At 33.7% G+C, this 15,625-nt stretch overlaps 1 protein-coding gene across 2 annotated transcripts in view; it reads left to right on the top strand.

Annotated features, from left to right (window-relative positions):
- LOC124373752 (peroxisomal N(1)-acetyl-spermine/spermidine oxidase-like) overlaps positions 1-15,625 on the top strand; it is an 87,712-nt gene that overhangs the window by 59,552 nt on the left and 12,535 nt on the right. For both annotated transcript variants that reach the window (XM_046832098.1, XM_046832103.1), the window contains 4 exons: positions 723-887; positions 3,474-3,702; positions 5,400-5,616; positions 10,604-10,726. In XM_046832098.1, coding sequence (XP_046688054.1) covers positions 723-887; positions 3,474-3,702; positions 5,400-5,616; positions 10,604-10,726 — 734 coding nt within the window. The remainder of the gene's footprint in view (positions 1-722; positions 888-3,473; positions 3,703-5,399; positions 5,617-10,603; positions 10,727-15,625) is intronic.

Below are 15,625 nucleotides of genomic sequence, written 5' to 3'. Positions count from 1 at the left end.
TGCATGTGAAGTGACTTGACCAAACGCTTTTATTATTGAACAACTATTCAAATAAAATATTACATTTTATACATTTTTAATAAACATTATATTAAGATCTATATAATATAGTCTTCACAACACTGTTTGAAAAATTATTAAGCTTATGAGGTCAATTAAATCTAAATGAAAACTCATCTATCATTCATTATCATGCAAGATAAAGTAATGGCAAAACTGTGAAAATAACATAACAATATAATGTTAATAAAACATTAGCTGTAGAAAGTTCCAAATAGTTCCAGTAATTCTGAAAGACAGCAAGCAGCACAAGTCAGAAGGAATCATGATGAAAGGTGAATAAATCACTGTCAATGAAGAGATATTTAAAATGTTTTATAAAGGATAAAACATTAAATGGACAAGGACAACAATACTGTCAATAGACGTTTCCATTAGCAGTTTAAAAAGTAGAAATATGATTGCATCACAAAGCAAGAAGCAATAATAATGCAATCGGGGTGATCGTAGGTAATTGAATTTTACCACCACGCTAAGGCGATTTCCCAGAAGAGAATTAAGAAACATTAGCTATAATAGTAATTAGATCAGAAAAAAAAGCTATTAAATCACTTAATACTAATTGAGTTAGGCATGTTTTATTTCAATTAACATATCTTCCTAATGTAATCAGTTTTTTTTTTGTATCATATTTATGTACATGACTATTTTGTGATGTTCAGGCCAGGATCAGGCAGGAGGAAGGGTATGTTCTATTCCCATTGACAACTCGGGTCAGAGGTATGCAGAATTGGGAGCACAATGGATACATGGAGAGGGAAATCCTGTGTTTGAACTGGCAGCAGAAGAACAACTTTTATCTGGAGTCACCTCAGATGAGGGCCTTGGTAAGTGTGGTTTTTTATTACCAGTGTTAGAAATTTCTTTATTCATCAATAAAACAGTGCAATAAATAGAGTCATATCAGTAATAAAGTATGCTTAAATAAATAAATAAAATAGTAATAATGATGTGCAATTATTCTCAATTTTTTATAGCATATAAACTTTTTTGTTAATAAATTTAAACTGTTTGAAATATTTATTTTCCATTTGAAATTTAATAAGTCAGACAACAAATTAAGAATTGTTCAATAGTATCCTTAAAATAAGTAAATATTGATACTTTTATAATAATTGAAATATGTTGCCTTAATTTAATTTCCCTATAAAAGATTTGTTAATTTGAACAAGTTAATTTGAATTAACAGTATAATCTAAATTTAACACAAAATATGCCCATAGATTTTTAAGTGCCTTAAGTCACAAAAAATGTAATATAATTCTTTTTTTTCTCATTTTAAACTAAAACTATAACACCATAAGTAAAAATTCAATTAGAACTTGTTTGTTATTAATTATTTATTCTTATGTTCAAATTCAAATTCAAAGCATCTTTATTAATTTGTTACTACAATATGATAACATGAATAGTGTCAAAACTTGATACTAGTATAATACTAGAAAACTAAAATACAGTAGTCGGCCAGTTTCGTAAATAGAGTAGAAACTAAATCTAAAGCCCTATGGAAGATAATAAATGATGAAAAACAGGCAAAACATGTAGGGCGGCAAACATTCAAACTTGAAATTGATAGACACATAGAAGATGATACTTGCAGAATTTCAAATCAAATAAATCACTTCTTTACCAGTATCGTCGAAATAACACTTAAAAACAATCCTAAACTATCTATAAACCTGCACACAACCCATACCACAAATAATATTTTACACCATTTTCAATATACAAACCATGTAGAAATACATAATATTATTAAAACTCTCAAACAAGAAACTTCTGCAGCAACAGACAACATCTCTACAAAAATATTGAAACACTTCAATGAGTCACTCACAATCCTTCTTGCAAGTATTATTAATAAATCATTGAGTCAAGGTCAATTTCCCTCGACCTTAAAACTTTCAAAAGTTTATCCTAAACAAAAAGAAAACTGTAAAACAATATTTGGTAATTATAGACCAATATCAATAATACCAACTTTCTCTAAATTCTGGAAAAGGTTGTTCTGAGAAGGCTTTTAGACCATTGTGAGAAGTCTAATTTACTAAATGACAGACAACATGGTTTCACCGAGGGAAAATCAACCACAACAGCCCTGATTGACTTTGCAGACTACAGCATTGACAATCTAGAAAAAAAAGCTTGTTACAAGTTTCTTCCTCGACCTAAGCAAGGCATTTAATTGCTTGAGCCATGAACTCATATTACGTAAGTTAGACAAACTAGGCATTACAGACATAGTCAAGATGTGGTTTAAGAGCTATCTTAAAGACCGGACACAAATATTTGAAATAAAGCAAGCAAAAAGTGGAGTTACTGAAATAACTAGATCATAATATGACCTGTACCTATAAATCGAGGAGTGCCCCAAGGGTCTGTATTGGGACCAGTACTGTTTATACTGTTCATAAATGACAACAGAATATCTTGACAAATTTTGCAGTTTCAATGTATGCCAATAAGGTACTACAATATTTCTGAGACGATCTCAACTCACGGTGGATCGTAGTGCACTCAATTATATACCTGATGAGATAATGAGAACACCACTTCATCTTGATTACAATTGTTTCTAGTCCAGGTGTCTCTGATGTCAAAACGACGTAAAGAGTTTTTTGATCTTCTTCGTCGCCCACTGTTTTGGATCTCTTCAGATGGATGTTGATTCCAGATTCCAGGAGTCAAATCTGTCACAGCATTATACTTCAGACTAAGTGGAAGGTGAAGTGGAGCTGATTTTAACATTCTTGTTGAATCAACCATTCCCACCATTGCTTTACGTTATGTGTGGAAACATAACGTGGTCTGTATCATGACCAAGCAAACTGCCTCTTAATATTTTTTTATATATATATATATAAATGAATTTTTTTTAAACATTCCATGTGTTTGCATTGCTTTGCTTGAATGGGATCACTTTCAAATATTAACATAAAAATTTACTTATAATCTAGATCTATGGCCAAATTTTAAGTTAGTCAGATAGTTTCTAAATATGGGTGTCAGGCAAACTCGAGGTCTGCATCTGTCTTATGTGAAAAACTATTTTATACTATGCGTTAAAAATCAATTCTAACAGATTCACAGATGGTCCATTCTATCTGAAAGGAGTTTGTGTGTAGTGCCTACAGGACAGCCATAGCTTACATGCATTTTTATTTTTATGTGACCAAAATTTGTATTCAATATTTAAAAATTCAAATTTAAAAACAAATTTGACACATTGGATTCAAGCCCTGGGGTGTTCGTTATTTTGATAAAACTGGAAAATTTCTAAACTGATTCCTATTAGTATCAAATTCTTTGCTAATTAGTTTTCTGTTTGGATATTTTTTCTCATGGTGCTGTTTTCCCAAGTGTGTACATTATTAACAAAATAATTTGTAGTTATGTATGTTGAACGGTTGCAGGCCTGTACCTGAAGCCTGATGGTGAGCAGATATCCTTGGCTGTGGTCCAGGAGGTGGCAGGCGTGGTGGGAGAAATCCTAGAAGATTGTTGTCGGTTTGTCAATGAGACCAATGTTCCTGAGTCAGTCGGAGTGTATCTCAATCAGAAATTCAATCAGTATATGAAAGCCTGCAATGACCCACCCGATGTACAAAAGGAGAAAATTGATCTTTTTGACTGGCATGTGAGGTAATTGTATATAGTGGAATAATACCTGAATTATTGTTGTATACTTTATATAAATAAAAATGGTTCAAATAAGTAAATTGTTCTAAATTAAATCATTCAATATTCTTATGTTACATTCAGCATAACCTCACCTAACTGCAAAACTCTATAAAGATTGAAATTTAATTCAATTGTTTTGGCATGTAATCAATTGTCAGATTCAAGATGATAGACAACTCATATATCAAACTGAAGTGCTTGCCTGCAAAAGCATGGGTACTGTACTACTACAATGGAGGCACTGATTACAACTTATTTCATGACTAATATGAGTGTGTGTCAGGTTCCAGACGATAGACAACTCGTGCACCAGACTGAACTGTTTGTCTGCGAAGGCATGGTGACAGCACCAGTTCACTGGTGGCACTGATTACATCTTCTATCATGATTAATATGACTGTTTGTCAGGTTCCAGACGATAGACAACTCGTGCACCAGACTGAACTGTTTGTCTGCGAAGGCATGGTGACAGCACCAGTTCACTGGTGGCACTGATTACAACTTATTTCATGATTAATATGACTGTTTGTCAGGTTCCAGACGATAGACAACTCGTGCACCAGACTGAACTGTTTGTCTGCGAAGGCATGGTGACAGCACCAGTTCACTGGTGGCACTGATTACATCTTCTATCATGATTAATATGACTGTTTGTCAGGTTCCAGACGATAGACAACTCGTGCACCAGACTGAACTGTTTGTCTGCGAAGGCATGGTGACAGCACCAGTTCACTGGTGGCACTGATTACATCTTCTATCATGATTAATATGACTGTTTGTCAGGTTCCAGACGATAGACAACTCGTGCACCAGACTGAACTGTTTGTCTGCGAAGGCATGGTGACAGCACCAGTTCACTGGTGGCACTGATTACATCTTCTATCATGATTAATATGACTGTTTGTCAGGTTCCAGACGATAGACAACTCGTGCACCAGACTGAACTGTTTGTCTGCGAAGGCATGGTGACAGCACCAGTTCACTGGTGGCACTGATTACAACTTATTTCATGACTAATATGAGTGTGTGTCAGGTTCCAGACGATAGACAACTCGTGCACCAGACTGAACTGTTTGTCTGCGAAGGCATGGTGACAGCACCAGTTCACTGGTGGCACTGATTACATCTTCTATCATGATTAATATGACTGTTTGTCAGGTTCCAGACGATAGACAACTCGTGCACCAGACTGAACTGTTTGTCTGCGAAGGCATGGTGACAGCACCAGTTCACTGGTGGCACTGATTACATCTTCTATCATGATTAATATGACTGTTTGTCAGGTTCCAGACGATAGACAACTCGTGCACCAGACTGAACTGTTTGTCTGCGAAGGCATGGTGACAGCACCAGTTCACTGGTGGCACTGATTACATCTTCTATCATGATTAATATGACTGTTTGTCAGGTTCCAGATGATAGACAACTCGTGCACCAGACTGAACTGCTTGTCTGTGAAGGTGTGGAGACAGTACCAATTCACTTGTGGCACTGATTACAACTTCTATCATGATTAATATGACTGTTTGTCAGGTTCCAGATGATAGACAACTTGTGCACCAGACTGAACTGCTTGTCTGTGAAGTTGTGGAGACAGTACCAATTCACTTGTGGCACTGATTACAACTTCTATCATGATTAATATGAGTGTTTTTTAGGTTCCAGATGATAGACAACTCGTGCACCAGACTGAACTGCTTGTCTGCGAAGGCGTGGGGACAGTACCAGTACACTGGAGGCACTGATTACAACAACTTCCACCATGGCTACTGTTCTTTGGTTGAAAGTCTAGTTGGGCGATTGCCTCAAGGAGCTTTGCGCACTTCCTGTCACGTCAAATTTATTGACTACTCTTGCGAGCTGACACCAGTCAAGGTACTTGTAGTATTTTTATCTTTTCTGGTTTGAAACATTAAAATATTTGAACTGATGCTGAAATCTTGTTACAGAACAATTAATTGAAGATATTGTTTATTGAATCAATAAGCCTTTTAATTGAAAAAAATTAAACAGTATTTCAATATGTTTTCTTATTATTAATTTTTAATTAATTGTGAATTCAATCTAGTATAATTTTTAACTATGAATGAATGAAATGAATGAATGAATGAATGAATGAATGAATGAATGAAATATCGTTTTATTCCCAACCACAAGTATATACATGGTGCATACCTAAAGAAAGAAAAGAAAAAATAAGCATATTGTTGATTAATTTTTTAAATTAATAATCTTAAAATAAGTGTAACTAATTATAACTAAAAACACCTTGATATAATAAAAAAAAGGAAATAGTCTACATGGGCAAGAGCCTGTGCGTAGACTAAGTTGCAGTGTGAGCTAAGTTAATAATATGGGAAATGATAATGAAGAAGTTAAAAGAAAGTTTAACTAACATATTACGATTAAAAAAAAAGAAAGAAACAATAAAAAATAAATAAAATAACAATGATAAACATAGTTTATTATAATTTAGAAAAAGTAAGTCTGGGTTTCAGCTTGGAACTGTCTAATATGTAATATATAACTATCTCATTCTAATTATGTCTGAAAGAACTTGTGCCTATTAATAATTGGTGATGGTATGTGGGGGAGGGGTACAGTAAGTGAGTCGGTGAGAGTGTATTGTATTGTGTTATGTTATGTTGTGAGGTCAACGGTCAAGCCGGCCCAGAGAGATAACAGCCTCGGTGTCCTCCGAACTCAGCGCAATAAGCCACTCTGTCACTTGCTTTTTGAAAATAAAGAGAGAGGGTAAATTGAGCAAATCAACGTTCTGGTATTTTTGACACATATTACGATAAATAATTTGAGATAAGTAAAAGCAGTTTGTTTTGGAAAAGGTTTTAACATATTGCGGAACAACTATACCAACATTCTCAGAGAAGCGGGTGTTATGAGGATGTGATATTCTTTCGAAAATGTTTTCTGAGTGTTTATACATATGAACTAAAATAAATTTTACAAACAACTGACGAATTGTTAGGACACCAATTTCTGAGAAAAGATTATCAGTTGGATATCTCCGATGTTTTTTAAAGGCTACTTTAAGAATAGATTTTTGAATTACACAAAGCGGTTGTAAAATTGTTTTATAAGCTCCTCCAAATGCAATAATACCAAACGATAACAAAGACTGAATATAAGCATGATAGGCCATTTTAATTTCTTTTTCTTCTAATATTTCACTAAGCTAATTAAAAGCAAAGATATATTTCCGTAATTTATTTTTTAAGAATTGTACATGTTCAGTCCACTTCATATTTGAATCAAATAAAATTCCTAGGTATTTATACGAATACACTTTGTTTATTTCACTGCAAAAGCACGCGTTATTAAAGGGACTTCCACAGACATGAATTTTTAAATTATCGAGTTGGTAATCAGTTGTTTTACGTAACGAAATAGGCATGAATTTGGTTTTTGATATATTTAAGGATAAAATATTTTGGTCAAGCCAATTTTTTAGTAAGAAAAGGTCTGATTCTGCCTTGTTTTTTACCTCCTTCCACGTTGAACCAGTAATGAAAATAAGAGTGTCGTCTGCAAATAAAGTTAATTTACCATTGGTTTGTAGCTTTGAAATATTATTAATATAAATTAAGAAAAGAACAGGGCCAAGATTCGAACCCTGGACTACGCCGTAGTCCACTGGCAGAACATCGCTTGACACCTCGCCTAGCGAGACAATCTGTAGCCTATCTGTGAAATAGCTACGGAACCACGCGAGGGCGCTACCCCGCACCCCGATGAACTCAAGTTTTCGTAACAAACAGTTTCTGTCAACTGAATCAAAAGCTTTTTTTAAATCTAAAAAAATTAGCATACTACGTTTATTATTCGATATTGCCTCATTTATACCTGTGTTAATGTGAAATAAAGCATCAGATATGTCTTTGTCATTTCTAAACCCATATTGAGAATTGCAAATAATTTGAAACTGTTGGAGATATAAAACAAGTTGGTCTTTGACAATTTTTTCTATGATCTTAGCTACAACACTTAACAAAGAAATTGGACGATAATTATTCATGTCTGTGAAGTCATTGGATTTATGCAGTGGAATAATTTTTGCTAATTTTAAATTATCCGGAAAAACACCCGAAGTCAAGCTCAGGTTTACAATGTGCAAGAGAGGTGCGCAGATTAAATGTATATTATCCTTAAGAACGAAGGCCGAGATACCATCATGACCAGGTGCCGACCCTCCGCGAAGACCCATGGCGTAACGTACTATGTCGAGTTGAGTGACAGTATTGAAAGTAAAGTTAGAGTCAAGTGAATAGTCTGCGTCGTTGATGACCGGAGCCCCTCCAGAGTTGAGTGAGCCGGCTAACCTAGAGCCCACAGACGTGAAAAAGGAATTAAAATCATTAGAAATTTGCAATTTTAAATTCAAGTCATTTGAAGAGCCAGGTAGGTATTTCTCGAAAGGGAACGATTCTTTGTGGTTATGTCTACCAGACAGGTCGTTAATAATTTCCCAAAACGATTTTGGATTTCTGCTCGACTCATTTATTTTCCCCCTATAATAATCTTTTTTTGCTTTTTTGATGTCTTGGTTCAATGTATGTCGCAAGGATCGAAATGTATTTATCAGTAATAAATTGAATGGTTGTTTTTTTAGTTTTTTACTTAATTTGTCTCTCTTACGAATGAGTTTAATTAATTCCGAATTTATCCAAGGCTTTATTTTTTTTAATCTTGACGAACAATGATTGCTTGTTTTTCTAGAGGCTTCAATACAGCTGCTCAATGTAGTAGTAAAATAAGCTGAAGACTGATTAACATCATAATTATCAAGAATCGGGCTCCAGTCGGTTTGTGATATATGTCTAGTTAAAAGTGCGTGGTCAATGTAGGTGCGACTACGGTTCTCTGTAATAGTGTCAGTATTTATGTTATCAGTAGAAGAGATAGTCAGTGCAGTACTGTAGTGGTCCGTGACATATGAATGAACAACAGCGGCTTTAACACCTCTCATATCGTGAAAACGAACAAAAATGTGGTCAATGCAAGTAGATGTATTATGTGTCACTCTGGTAGGTTTGTCACTGCACTGAGTAAGTCCAGCGCCCAGTAAACAATTCAGGTAAGAGTCGGTAATTGTATCAGTTTTAAGTAGGTCGATGTTAAATAATCTCTATCTAATACTCTAGCTCGAGACTAATAATCTCTATCTGTACATAATGTAAGTATTACAAAATAAAGCGTCTTGATGATGTTGTATAGGTTGAGTATAGAAAAGACCCTGTGGGTTTATATGAGTTAAATTATTTTGTCATCAATACACTTCATAAATACAGTAAATATAAAATATATTTTTGTTAAAAATGTGTTATGTCCTACTTACTCCAGTGTATAGTACAAATGTTACAACTGTTATTGGATACAACCTGAATTGCACCAGTCTCAAAAAGTCAATACCAATAATTCACAATCAGTTTTGACCTCATTAGCAACTGGAAGATGAGAAAGCAAATTTCTTTTAATCTCGGTAAGCATATTAAATCTTGAATTTTTGTGTCTGGCATCTTTAATTTATATAGTCTAGTTGTCTGTGAGAGTGAAACTGTTTATGTGCTAGTCATCATTTTCCAGTTCACTTTGTGTTAAAGTATTGTTAAAACAATGAAAACCTTGCTTTGGTTAGCATATAATGAAGAAGCCACATTAATTGCTGTTTGGTAATATTGGTCATTAAAAGGTTAAATGCATCTGTTCTCCATTCATCTGTGTGATAACTCTCGGTAGAAAGATCCTAGAGACTTGACACTTGTATGTTTTACCCAGTGCTAAAAAGTATAAAATTATATTCGTGGATTTTATTACTTGCTAATAAAATAAACTTCACTTGATTTTGTTATCAAAATAAAATTAAATTAAAATTTTAACACTTTTCAATAAGAACTTTTAATGAATTAAATAAATCAAAATTAAAAACCAGTTGTAAAAAATATATTCAAAAGAAATAATTAAAATAAAATACCTTTCACACATTTTTTATTAATTAGCTTCTAGTTAAACTTCTGCTGTCCTCAATTGACTTGTTTAGTACTTCAATATATTGGTTTTCTATAATATATTGAAATCAAAACATATATATATATATATATATATATATATATATATTTCTAAAATTCCCTGGGAATACTAGGTATTATAGTTATTATTCAGTAGCAGTCAAGGTAAGGTCAGGTCAGTAGCAGTGCATATCACGTATCACTTGTTCATAAGTTACTTAAACAGATAAGCAATTCGACAAACAACTATTTCACCCCCTCCCCCCATCCACAAGCCACGGTTTCTGCAACTATTGAGGGCCCGGATGTGAACGAAAACAAATTACTCAATTTGCATATTGTCTCTGGGAGCCTATTTTTCAAGGGTAATTGCAGTAAAGCAATAGAAAACTATGTGCCACAGTTTACTTTACTATTTACAAATTGTACAACATGATGCCTCTTGATCCACGGAAGAACTAACTGTATTGATTTTGAAATCAAATTGTAAAAGGGCAATACATCCATCTGTGTTGTACCTTTTTCTTACATTCTTATGTTCTATTGGGTTCTTCAATGTTCACTTTTATCGGTTTATTACTGAAAATTTCTGTTTAATATCTGTTGACTGTAGATAGTTCTCCTCAGCTATACCAAAAAACTTCTATGCTTTAGTTGTGCTAAAAATGGTTTAACAAAGCATGAACTGTAAAACTTGTAATATTTTATGACACCAGTTCTGTAAGCTTAAGTAAGTTTACGATATATGCTAGTTATTTGTAAGAGTTTTTAACTGTTTAAAAATGATAAAAATTCAATCATGAAATGTATTTCTCCTTAATAAATTATTTTGTGTGCAGGTTGTATGTGAAGATGGAAGAGAATATTCAGCCAGTCACGTGATAGTTACAAGTTCTCTTGGATATCTGAAGGAGAATCATAGAACTTTGTTTCATCCTTCACTCCCTATTGATATTGGAAAGGTATGCATGGATAAATAAGTTAGAAAATTGTCTGTTAAATAACAGTATAAATGATAAACATTCCACTATTTTAATATGACATAACTCTCTCAGTCATTTGAGTTTTATATAATTCTGTTTTTAATTTAGTATATATTTTAAGTATAATCATTCTTTAATCTTCTCCCAGGTGAATTACTGAGGCACACTTCTAAAACTGCTGAGCTAAATAAATTTGCCCGCTCTACTGCATAAAACAATTATCAATATTTTTCTAATTTTAACCACTTTATCTAAACAAAACTGATGCATATTATTTATTGTAAAGTTTATTAAATTCTCTGTAATTTTGTTGTATTATAAAACTAATAATCTTATGAAGATTAAGTGAATGATATAAGAATTTTGGTTTTCATTTAAATTTTGCACCTGCCATATTTGTAGTACATAACAATGGTAAAACTGTAAAAATAATGTTCTTAGTAAACTTTGTGTATAGCAAGCTGGAAATAATTCTAATATTCGTGTGAGCTAGTAACACAAATTAAAACTAGAATAACAAATGATTGCCACACTATCAATGGAGTGGTATATTGAATATTTGGTATAAGAATACTTTAAAATAATCCCAAGTAGCAGCACAAGGCTGAACAACATTGATGAACAAGGGCAACATTACTGACAAGGTAGCTACTTATCAGAGTTCCGGGAGATCGAGATTTATGGTTGAATTCTTTTTGTCCAAGAATCAACAGGAAATATACTTGAATTTTACAAAATAATGGAAATGAGTTTGAACATATTACAAAAATATTATTCTTGTGTGACAATTTTGTTTGTAGAAAATTTCAAGAAATTCAATTTTAAAGACCTAATAATACCTAGTGAATGGTATAACATAGCAATATCGTAGCCAAACCATCTTAAAAAGAATTTGTATTCAAAAATCGATCAATGGGATTCTACATTCGATCAACGGAATTCGACAATAAAATGCGTTGAAATTTGCCACTTTACTCATTTTGTACAGTCATGATATATTCCACCACTTTGTTTGCTGGCGGCAGCAGGTAAAATCTTACTTATACTAAATTAATAGACAATGAATCATTTCAGCTGGTAAATAGCCATATTTATTGCTTCAGTCATATCTTTCTGTTGTGATGGTCGATTGATATTGGCATGGTATCACAAAGGCAAACGGAAATGCTTGAGCCAATACGAGTTCTTTGTTACATGAACATTATTGTTGTCTGGCAAGGAACAGTTAATAGAAACGTTCATGGTAGTTAACCATAGTTATTTGTCTTCAAATGAATATATTCTACATTTATGTTTGTGCATTGGAGCATGTTTACTTCCAGTACAGCTGATCAACAGCACACAAATTACCAATCGCTAAAACATTTTGCTGTTGTATTTTGTTTGAAAAACTGTATATAAACTAATTATATAGTTTATCTATATAATTAGTTATATCTATATATTAAGTAAATATATAAAATCATAAATTTTTCAGTGAACACACCACCAGTGAATATAATCAGTTGGTCATATTTTTTATCTTGACACAACTAATTATTGCCAGACATACATGGGTGCTGAAATCTCTTGAAACTGTCTAATATCTTCTGTACTTGTAAACATACAAACAAAACTTTGTACAGTGACATATGGCATAAAAATTGAACTTTTTGATGAAATCAGTAGCTCTAAACCACCTCAGGAGTATGGCTCGTAAGGAGTCGGTGGAAAATTTTAAATGTAAACATAGGTCGATGTGCACATTGTTATAAAGGGCTAGTCAAGCAAAGAAGAATACCACAAACCACACTTCAAAGTCTTTTTCCGTTACAAAATGGTTCCTTTATTAGGAGTTACAGTAAGCCATTATTTTAATAATTTTTCTGTCTTTATATTCACCCTTAAATTAATCAACTAATTAATAGTAGAACATCATGCTGCAAACTAGACCTCAAAAGGTTAATCATAAACAAAATGGTAGCACTTGAAAGTTTCAATAATGATCTTATGTGCTAGTTCAAGAATGGTTTCATTTTATTGTAACCATATCAGATGAAGCTACAAAACTTCATACATTAGTACTGTACTCAAATATCTATTTTAAGATGTATTCAGTGACCTGCTATTCTGCTATGGTAATGCTCCAGGAGGAGTCAGTAGAAAATGTTTAATGTAAGCATAGATTGATATGTACATCATTTTAAAGAGCTAGTCAAGCAAAGAAGTATGCAGCAAACCGCACTTCAAAAGCTTTATTCGTTACAAAATGGTGACGGTTCAAAGATTTTCAAAGTAAACTGTACATTCAGGAGAAAATGCAGGGAGTTGCTTTAATTAGTTAAATTTCACATTAACAATTGTTAATTGTTAGTAACAATAACAACACAAAATACTTGTCTAGATTGTCATAGTATGTGTTCAAATTGTTTCCCCTCAGCTTCTTGGTAATATCCCAGCCGATGATAAAACGCTGACAATGTGTTTTTTATTACATCTACTGGATTACACGCAGTTCCTTTTACAATCGGTGTCTCAGCTGTAGCAAATCTTTTAGTTTGGTTCAGTAAATTTCATCTTTCAAATTACCTCAGAAAAAGAAACAAGAGGTGATTAATCCAGAGATCGTGTCAGCCAATATATTTACCTGGGAACACATGGTTTAAAAGCTGTATTACTTCTAAACCAAAGTGAGGACGTGCTCTTTCATGTTGGTACCACACTCTTCCAAAGTCATCACCAGCAATATTCTGCTAGGCAGGAATTATTTAGTTTTGAAGCATTGTTAAATATTGATCAGAGTTTAAGTTCCCTTCAATAACAAATGGTCCTACCACCTGGCCTCCAAATATTCCAGCCCAAACATTTAATTTTTATGGCCATTGTCAAAGTCAAAGTCAAAGTCAAAGCAAACTTTATTCGTGAACATAGAGTACAGAATATGTGTCAAATAGATAAAAGTAATTATAAATTAGGTTGACAAATCTCTCCAATTTGAAAATTCTTCAACGGAGTAGAATGTCTTGTCGGCCAGCCAGGGTGGTGAGACGTGTCCTGATATGGGATAGTCTCTTCTCTTCTTTGAGATGTCTTGGCAGTAGATTGAAAAATTTTGCTCCTGCATAGGAAGGTTTTTTGGCAAACATTGCAAGTCTGTGAGATTGAAGGTTGAAATTTACTGTGTTTCTGGTGTTGTGGGTATGGATGTCAATGAATCTTTCAGCATTGCTTGTGAGAATGTGATTGATGGACTGAAAGATAAACAAAGCAGTAACAGTTTGGATACCAAGGTCTTTAAAGGCACTTCTACAAGTGTCTCTTGGTCCCAAGCTTGCTAGCACTCTCACAGCCTTTTTCTGCATTATTAGGACTCTATTCAGATTTCCTGCAGTTGATCCACCCCAAACAAGCAGTCCATATCTTATGTGGGATTCAAATAGTGAGAATTAAGCAACTTTAGCTGTTGCGAGGTCTGTGACAGCTCTAACTCTTTTGAGCACATACAGGGCAGTACTCAATTTTTTTGCAGACCAAATCAACATGAGGTGTGTCCAAGATAGAGCACTGTCTACAATAATTCCCAGTACTTAGTTTCTTCCTCCACCTCTAACATCGGGGAGTCCAGCATTTTCATTTTGTGCTCTACTAAACAGTACTTGCTTTGTTTTTCCTTCGTTTAGTGCCAAGTTGTTAACATGACAGTATTGTTTTGGCTACATTTAAAGCAATGAAGGCCCTACAGTCTAAATTATCAGGTTTGCTTTTCTGCCAACATCAAAGCAGTATCGTCTGCATACATTGTAGAAGAGGCATACTCACTGAGATGATTGGGTAAGTCATTAGTGAACAGTATATAGAGTACTGGTCCAAGGACGGATCCTTGAGGAACCCCTCTACTGATAGGAAGTTGATCAGATCTTGCATGGTAAGTTGTGTTGTTCACTGTATATTTGATCTCAACCAATTGAGTTCTATTTTTTCAAGTAGCTTGAAAACCACCTTTCTTCTGTATTGTGAATTCCCAATGTTTTTAAGCTTTTTTAATGAGCAAGTTATGTCCCAGACTGTCAAGATGCTTTAGAAAAATCTAAGAACAAAGCTGTGGTCAAGTTTCCTTCTTCCAACTGGTCTATTACACCTTCAACAAAACTTATGATGGCTGTAGTGGTGGATCTTCCAGGTAGGAAGCCGTGTTGGTGTTCAGATAAGAGATTGTTAGAATAGAGGTGTCTCATCAATCTTGTTAAAACAATTTTTTCAATTATTTTAGAAATCGTAGGATATAAGAGATATCGGTCTATAATCACTTGCAACTTTGCATGTCTTTTGTTTATTTATCGGGATAACCTTAGCTACTTTAAGATCGTCTGGAAAAATGCCTTGTAAGAGAGACTTGTTAATTATGTTTGTCAATGGAAGCCTGATTTCTTCGACTATATATTTCAATACAGTGGATGATATATCGTCAATTCCAGCTGAGGGTTTTGATTTCAGTGAAAGAATTGTTTTTTCAACCTCGGTTAGATTTGTCATTTCGAACTTAAAATCAGAAACATTGTTGATTATGTCCATTTGGTTGTCAGTGAGGTCAAGATTTTGACCAGCTTCTTTCAGTGTTTTCTCCGCTACAGTTGTGAAATAAATATTTAGGTGTTCTGCTATTTGGAGTGGATTCTGAGTTTTCTTTCCGTCAACTTACCAGTTTCAATTGCTGATTCCGTGCATTTTTTTTGTCGTTCACTGTTTATGGTGTCCCAGATCGCTTTAGGCTTGTTATCAGCATTGTTAATAAAGTCGGCACTTTGCTTGTCTTCTACAAAATTTCAATCTCAAATCATATGCTTTTTTCCTTTCTGCTGTTAATCTTTTTGCCTCAACCCCAGGTCTTAATTTTTCTTG

This window comes from Homalodisca vitripennis, chromosome 1 (genome assembly GCF_021130785.1).
Source record: "Homalodisca vitripennis isolate AUS2020 chromosome 1, UT_GWSS_2.1, whole genome shotgun sequence".
In the NCBI taxonomy this organism is placed as follows: Eukaryota; Metazoa; Arthropoda; class Insecta; order Hemiptera; family Cicadellidae; genus Homalodisca; species Homalodisca vitripennis.
Note: the sequence above shows the minus strand (reverse complement) of the source record. Positions and strands in the feature narration are given on the sequence as shown.